The sequence below is a fragment of the Chrysochloris asiatica genome, unplaced genomic scaffold (genome assembly GCF_000296735.1).
Source record: "Chrysochloris asiatica unplaced genomic scaffold, ChrAsi1.0 scaffold00495, whole genome shotgun sequence".
NCBI classification, from domain to species: domain Eukaryota; kingdom Metazoa; phylum Chordata; class Mammalia; order Afrosoricida; family Chrysochloridae; genus Chrysochloris; species Chrysochloris asiatica.
This window is the reverse complement of record NW_006409013.1, coordinates 547,831-556,113: the sequence shown is the minus strand read 5'-3', so window position 1 is coordinate 556,113 and position 8,283 is coordinate 547,831. Positions and strand designations below refer to the sequence as shown.

The 8,283-nt window shown below is 39.6% G+C and overlaps 1 protein-coding gene across 1 annotated transcript in view; it reads right to left on the bottom strand.

Moving 5' to 3' along the window:
• ULK2 (unc-51 like autophagy activating kinase 2) overlaps window positions 1–8,283 on the bottom strand; it is a 179,084-nt gene that overhangs the window by 22,582 nt on the left and 148,219 nt on the right. The window contains exons 21-22 of the mRNA XM_006877430.1: window positions 2,985–3,134; window positions 229–437 (exon numbers count right to left, since the gene is read on the bottom strand). Coding sequence (XP_006877492.1) covers window positions 229–437; window positions 2,985–3,134 — 359 coding nt within the window. The remainder of the gene's footprint in view (window positions 1–228; window positions 438–2,984; window positions 3,135–8,283) is intronic.

Genomic DNA, 8,283 nt, shown 5'->3' with positions numbered 1-8,283 from the left:
TCTCATAGAGCGTCCAAGTTTATCTTTAATCATCACTGTAACACTCTCATAGAGCGTCCAAGTTCATCTTTAATCATTACTGTAACACTCTCATACAGCGTCCAAGTTTATCTTTAGTCATCACTATAACACTCTCATAGAGCGTCCAAGTTTATCTTTAATCATCACTGTAACGCTCTCATAGAGCGTCAAAGATTATCTGAGCCCAACACAAAGTCTTTCCTTTACCTCCATCAGTGTCTCCTCAGGCAGTTCAGGAGCTTCAAAGGTGATGAACCCCTCTAAACTGGGGGGTGAAGCACCGTAAGGCATGTATCTCAGGCTGGGAGTAGCCTCTGCTTGTGGAGGGGACGATCCTGAACACACCCCAGGTGGGGAGCCCATATATACACGGCCACTCACAGAGCAGAGGGAGCCTCCAGAGCTGTTGGACCCCACTGCAAGGAAACACAGACATAAGGAATAGTTTCCAGAGTTCGTTCCTGAAGTCAGAGGTTCTCAGAGCAACGTCTACTTGCATGTATAGAATAAAACCTATTATTAACAATGAAGGAGATGTTAAAACGGTATTGAAGTTTATCACAATTGTTTTTACGTTTCCACGCTCACTCACCTGTCAGTTTGTCAATAACATGGTGGTCTGTATGTTGCTGGAAGCTATGGAAATGGGATTTTAAATTCCAGCAGGGCCACCCAATGGTGGATAGGTTTCAGTGGAAATTACAGACCAACACAGACGAGGAACAAAGGCCTGGTGAAGTGATCGCCTTCTAAAAATCAGCCAATGAAAACTTTATGGATCACTGTGGAACAATGTCCAACTCGCCAACTGTCATCAGGAGGGATGATCAATTGTTAAGAGGACATCGTGTTTGCTGAAGTAGAGGGTCAGCAAGGCACAGAGTCCCTTAGCAAGACAGATTGCTACAACAGTCACAAGGATGGACTCTAATATGGCAGCAGCTGTAAGGATGATGCGAGACTGGGTTAACATATGGTTAACATGATCAGGTGACCCAATGACAGCTAATATCATCATGTATAGATTTCACAGTAATCATCATACCCTTTCATATTGTTTTATACAAATTAATAGCACATACATTTCTCCATGTTATCCCTTAATCTTCATAATTATACAAACACAGGCTAGCAGGTCCCTAAATCTACATAGGTCATTTTCTTAGCTAACTTTTTAGAGTACTGGCATGGCATTGTGGGATAAGCACTGGACTGCAAGATCAGTTTGAACTGCAAGTTCAGTGGTTCAAACTCACCAGTGGTTCCTTGAGAACCCTATAGAGTGTTGCTATGAGTCAGAACCACCTCGACAGTACTTAACAACAACTTTTAACTTATGGCATTTACACTATATCTAGTTTTCTCACACTACAAATAACACTGTAATGAAGATAGTTTTCCCTTTCTCTTGAATGGTTTATTTGTGATAAATTCTCCAAAGTAATTTGAACAGGAATTTGATTGCCAGGATTGTAAGTGTTTTACAGCTCTGCCTGAAAATTGCCAAATTGTTTTTTAAAGCAGCAGTGAGGAAACTCACACATCACACTACAACCTCAACAACACTGGTTTAGTTCATAGATATAACAACATCCAGTCTCATAGCAACATGCAAGCCACAACAGCAGGAAGGCTGGTGGATGGAGTCAGAAAGTACTGATGACCGGCTAAATGTGTACAGGATGAGGTGAAAAGATTGGCATAAAAATAGCAAATCATGCAAAAAATCCTATTAGTATCAAAAAATGCACTGGGTATAAGATAAAAAGCCTTCAGTATAAGCTGAGAAGCACCCTATGTGTATAGCTGCTTTATCGTGGGGAATTCACATTTATATCATGGTATTATAATATCCCCTATCTCCTACTGTCATCGAGTCGACTCACACTCACAGCAATTGTGAATAGGGTTTCCAAGGCTATAAATCTTTACAGGAGGAGAACCTCTCATCTTTCTCCCAAGGAGTAGCTAGAGATTTGAACAGCTGACCTTGTGGTTACCAGTCAGTACTTATACTACAATGCCACATCAGGACTCCTATTATGATACTATTATATGGTAGCGTAGTGGTTACGAATCGGGCTGCGAACCTTAAGGTCAGCGGTTCGAAACTACCAGCTGCTCCGTGGGAGAAAGATCAGGCTTTCTACTCCCGTAAAGATTTACATCCTCGGAAACCCTGTACAGGGTCGCTATGGGTCGAAACCGACTCGACGGCACTTAACAACAACAACATATATATGTAAATATATATATATATGAAGATGACTCTTTTCTTTACCTTAAAGGATTATATGGAATAAATATGTTGTTGTTATGTGCTGTGAAGTCAGTTCCAACTCATAGTGACCCTGCCTAGAGTTACCGAGGACTGACTGATAAGCTTGAACCACCAACCCTGTGGTTCAAGCTGACTTTGCAGTCCAGCACATTAACCCACAGAGCCACACACCAGGACCCCAGGAATGAATTGTTGTTGTTGTCAAGTCCCATCAAGTTGGTTCTGACTCATAGCAACTCTATATAGGGTTTCTGAAGCGCATCTGGTGAATTTGAACCGCCAACCTTGCGGTTCAAACCGACTTTGCAGTCCAGTGCATTAACCCACAAGGCCATATCAAGACTCCAGAAATAAATTAGGCAACAATTATTTTTAAACTTTTGAAAAGTAAATCTTACAATGACTTACTTAGTGCTATAACTCAGACAAGTTACTTAACCACTTTGGGTTTCCATTTGCTTACCAGTAACTTACGACAAGCTATCAATGAAATGTAACAAATTAGGCAACAATTATTTCAAAACATTTAAAAAGGAGAGTGCTATTATATATTCCTTACAAGCCTTCAAGGTTAAGAAAACAAAGCCCAGAGAGGTTACATCACTTATCTAAGTTACAGAATTCAGTATTTATCAGAACATTACCCTCCAAATACTAGCTGAAGGTTGTAGTAATATCTTACCTGAAGTTGTTCTTGTTCGAAGTACCATATGGGTACCAGTGGGGACCGTGGCACTGTGTGGCGGTGACCCTACAGTGAACAGGACAGTCCTAGAGCTTGCTGCAGCTCCTACAGGAGGTGTCAGGACAACGCCACATGTTCCGGCCGGAGCTACAATATAAAGGTACAAAATGGCACGTTACTTCAGTAGTGCTAATCTCGGGTGGGATTACAGTGAGACCTTCATTCTTATATGAGTTATTTTTTCAAAAGAACATTTATTACTCTTAAAATCAGAAAACAATATAGCAAATCTATTAAATTTTTTTGTATGTAACAAGTGAAGTAGCTGAATCAGTAACAAAAAGCCTCCCAACAAAGAAACATCTGGGATCAGATGGCTTCACAGGGGAGTTCTACTGGTCATTTAAGAACTCACGCTAATCTTGTTCAAACCCTTGCCAAAAGAAGAGTTTGTCTGATACCAAGGCCAGACAAAGTCACCAGGAAAAAAAGAAAGAACAAATCAATTATCCCTTAGAATACTGACATCAACATCCTCAACACAGTATTAGCAAACACAGTCTAGCATCATATTAATAAAATTACACATCATGATTAAATGTGACTTATTCTAGGAATGTAAGCATGGCAACATTAGAAAATCAGTCTCATAATATAATAAATATAAGACAAACTGGATTTCCACACGCAGAAAAATCAAACAGGATACTTACCTCACATTATATACCAGGGCCACTGAGGTGACTATGACAAACAGCAACCCTATATAGGGTCTCCAGGAGTCCTGGTGTGGTAACTGTGAGTTAATGCACTGGACTGCAAAATCGGTTTGAACTGCAAAATTGGCGTTTCAAGCTCACCAGCTGCTCCTAGGAAACCCTATACAGAGTTGTTATGGGTCAGAATTGACTCGACGGCACTTAATAGGGTTTCCAAGGCTATAAATCTTCCTGGAAGTAAACATCCTCATCTGTCTCCTTCAGAGCCTCTGGTGGGTTTAACCTGCAAACTTTGCAGGTACCAGTCCAGGGCTTACACTACAGTGCCACCAGCTCCACCTTGCACCACATACAAAAGTTGAGTCCAAATGGACTAAATCTAAATCTAAATCCACCAAGTTTTTTGTGAGAATACAGGAGCCGGGATCTCAGGACCATCAAGAAAGAAGAGCCTGAGACCCTATCTAGAAAAATGGCCTCAGCAGAAACGGTAGCAAAAGCAATGGCATGAAGAGATAGAGCAACTGTGGACTATAGGCTCCTGGACTGAAAAAGGCTGTGTGCCTGAGGCAGGAAGCTGGCTTTCAGAATGTGGCCTTTAGACATTTAAATGAATATATCGTTTCCTTTCATATGCGTGTATCAAATAGTTTTGCTGTGTTGATTTGTGAAAAATTAGATGTAAAAGGGAAGAAGCCACAGGGAGGATTAACTGTTGTTACAGGGAGGGGATTGTAATCATTGACATGAAACACAATGTATGATTGCAGGGTCATGACTGACTTGACGGCACATAACAACAATCCAGGTTCTTGGTTTATTTTCTCAGCATACAGATTCACTAAGTATGGTGAAAGGATACAATGGAGTAATGCGAATGGCGCACACCTGCCTTCATTGTAAACTATACAGTATCCCTTTTTCTGATTGCCTCTTGGTCTATGTACAGGTTCCTCATGAACACAATTAAGGGTTCTGGAACTTCCAAACTTCACAATGTTACCCATAGTTTGTCATGGTCCACACAGCTAATAAAGCACAAGTAAACAACTTTCTGATACAAGATCCATCTGACGTAGCAAGGGATATCATCTAACATTCATCTGATATCCCTAGTTTCACATCCTCATTTGAATCGGGCTTGAATTTCGGGCAGCTCCCAATTGATGTATTGCTGCAATCATTTTTGGATTATATTCAGCAAGAATTGACTTACATGTGATATGATACTGTTTAATGATTTCTGCATTTCATTGGGTCACCTTTCTGTGGACTGGGCACAAATAGAGATTTCTTCCACTTGGTTGGCCCGTTAGCTGTCTTCCAAATTTCTTGACAGAGTCCAGTAAGTGCCTCCAGCGCTTCTGCTTCAGCTTATTGAAAGATTTTAAGTTGTATTTTGTCAATTCCTAGAGCTTTGCTTTTTGGCAATGTCTTCAGTACAGCTTGGACTTCTTCCTTCAATACCAGTGGCTCTTGATCATATGCTACCACTTGAAATGGTTGAACATAGACAAATTCTTTTCGATCAGTGACTTTGTGTATTCTTTCCAACTCCTTTTGATGCTTTCTACATCATTCAATATTTTATCCAAGGAGTACTTCAATATTACCTGTCCAGACTTGAACTTTTCTTCAGTTCTTTCAGCTTGAGAAATTTAATACATTAAAATACATTACTTTATTTTCTCAAGCTGGCCTTTGAAATTTCCTGTTTAGATCTTTTACTGCCTCATTTTTTCCATGTGCTCTAGCTTCTCTATGCTTCAGAGCAAATTTCAGAGTCTCTTCTGACATCCATTCATCTTTTTCTTTCTTTCCTGTAAAACTGAAGACCTTTTGCTTTCTTCTTGTATGATGCTTTTGATATCAAGGTCATATTTTGGCTCTCATGAACTTGCCATCATTTTCTTCAGCTGTAACTTTCTTTTCTTCATATGAGCAACTGATGATTTGTTCCACATCTGTTTCTGGCCTTGTCTTGGCTGATGATATTGAGCTTCTCTACTGTCTCTTCCTAGAGATGTAGTCAATTTGATTCCTGTGTATTCTATCTTGTGAGGTTCATGTGTTTTTTAAAAAGGATATTTTCAATGAATAAATTCATTGGTTTTTCAAAATTCTATCACGTGATCTAAAGCATCATTTCTATCACCAAAGCCATATTTTCCAACTACTGATACTTTTTCTTTGGTTCTAACTTTCACATTCCAAACACCAGTTTGGAATTATCAATGCATCTTGACTACATGCTTGGTCAATATCTGACTGAAGGAGTACAATTCTTCAATTTCTTCATCGCTGGATTACCCAGTAAATATAATGGCACTACTGACTTATCTTCCTTGTATGGACAGTATTCTAGCACAGACAACATTGTATTTTAATATAATAGATCTTGAAATGCACTTTTTGACGATGAATGTGATGCCATTCCTCTTGAATTTGTCATTCCCAGTATAGTAAATCATCTGACTGTCCAATTCAAAATGGCCAATGTCAATCCATTTCAGCTTACTAATTTAATGCCTATATATCTATCTTTATGTGTTCCATTTCATTTTTGACAACTTCCAAATTTTCTACATTCCATGTTCCAATTATTAATGAATGTTTGCATCTATTTCATCTCATTATTGTATCCCAACAGCAGATGAAGGTTTCATAAGCTGTGCTCCATTCATACCATTATGGTCACCTCTACTTTGAGAGATGGTAGTTCTGTCCCAGTTGTACTTTGCAAGCTTTCCAACCTAAGGGGCTCTACTTACAGGCACTACATCTGACAGTGTTCCACCGCTATTCATGTTTTCGTGGCTAACCAATCAGAAGTAGGGTGCCTCTCTTCCTAGTCAGTCGTAGTCTCGAAGCTCTGCTGAAACATGTCAACCAGGGTGATCTTGCTGGTATAAAGTGGCACAGCTTTCAGCATTACAACAACACACGGAACTACAGTAAGACAAACTGACAAAACTGTCCCCCTGAAGTCAAGTTTAAACTAATCAATTGTTTAGCTCAAGGAGTAAAGGTTGTCACCATTGTGTATTGTGTAATTAATAAAAATCTATATAAGATGAAACTGTCAATAGCTATTTTAAAACACAGATGCAATTAGTCAAGTAGTAAGAATGCTGACACAATGTGAAGATTGTTACTAATATCACTGATCATTATATAAAATATAGAATATGAATGGGCTATTGGTTCACTTGCTGATGTAGCGCAACTCAAAATGACAACAGTAATAAACATCCATCAGTAATCAATCAGAATGCGGAATATACAAATTATGAACCAAGAAAAACTGCAAGTAGTCAACAAATACAGCCAGAATGATCTTAGAGGCTAGGATGCAGAGACTTTGTCATGTGTTCTTTGTATGTGTTACCAGGATGGACCAATCCCTGGAGAAAGACATCATGCGTGGTAAAGTAGAGGGTCAGTGAAAAAGAGCAACACCATCAATACGATGGAACTCAAGAGCATGCCTCAGTGAACAGAAAGGCAAATTGGCAAAACACAGTCCACCACACACACAAAGAAACGTTCTACATCATACTCTGGTGAATAGCAACTGGACCCTTAAAAGTGCTAAAACTAGGTCAAGCCAAGCCTCTTTAGGTATACAAGAACAAAGATGTCAGACTTTGAGAACTAAGGTGCGCCTGACACAAACCATGTTATTTTCACAGCTTCATATGCATGTGCCACCACTCGTGTGTTGTGGCTTGTGTGTTGTCGTGATTCTGGAAGCTATGCCACCAGTACTGTAACAACCAGCAAAGTCAATCATGATGGACGGGTTTCATCTGAGCTTCTAAACAAAGACAGACTATGAAGATGGAGACACGGACTACTTCCGAATATTTATAGTCACTGAAAGACTAATGAATAGTAGAAGAACACTGTCATATAGCACCAGAATACTGACTGACTACTAAGACATGATGAAGAGCACCAGAAGATGAGCCGTTCAGGCTGGAAGGCACTCAAAATACGACTGAGGAAGAGCTGCCTCCTCAAAGTAGAGCTGACCGTGATGACAAGAATGGAGTAAAATCATTTGCTAATAAGAGGCACAACTCAAAATCTAGTGAAAGAGCTGTAAACATTCATTAATAATCCGAATATGCAATGTACGAAGTATGAATCTAGGAAAGTTGGAAATTGTCAAAAATGAAATGAAATGCATAATATACATTAAGATCGTAGGCATTAATGAACTGAAATGGACTGCTAATGGCCATTTTGAATCATAATCACACAACTTACTATGTCAAAAATGACAAATTGAAGAGGAAGAGCATAGCATTAATGATCAAACTGAACATTTCCAGATCTGTTTTGAAGCACAACGCTGTCTGTCTGTGAGAGAATAATATCCATGTATGAGGAGTCCTGGTGTCATGCTGTGGGTTAATGTGCTGGACTGCAAGTCGGTTTGAACCGCAAAGTTGGCAATTCAAGCTCACTAGCCACTCTTGTTGTTGTTGTCAGGTGCCATCGAGTCGGAACCGACTCATAGCGACTCCATGCACAGCAGAACGAAACAATGTTCGATCCTGGGCCAACCTCAC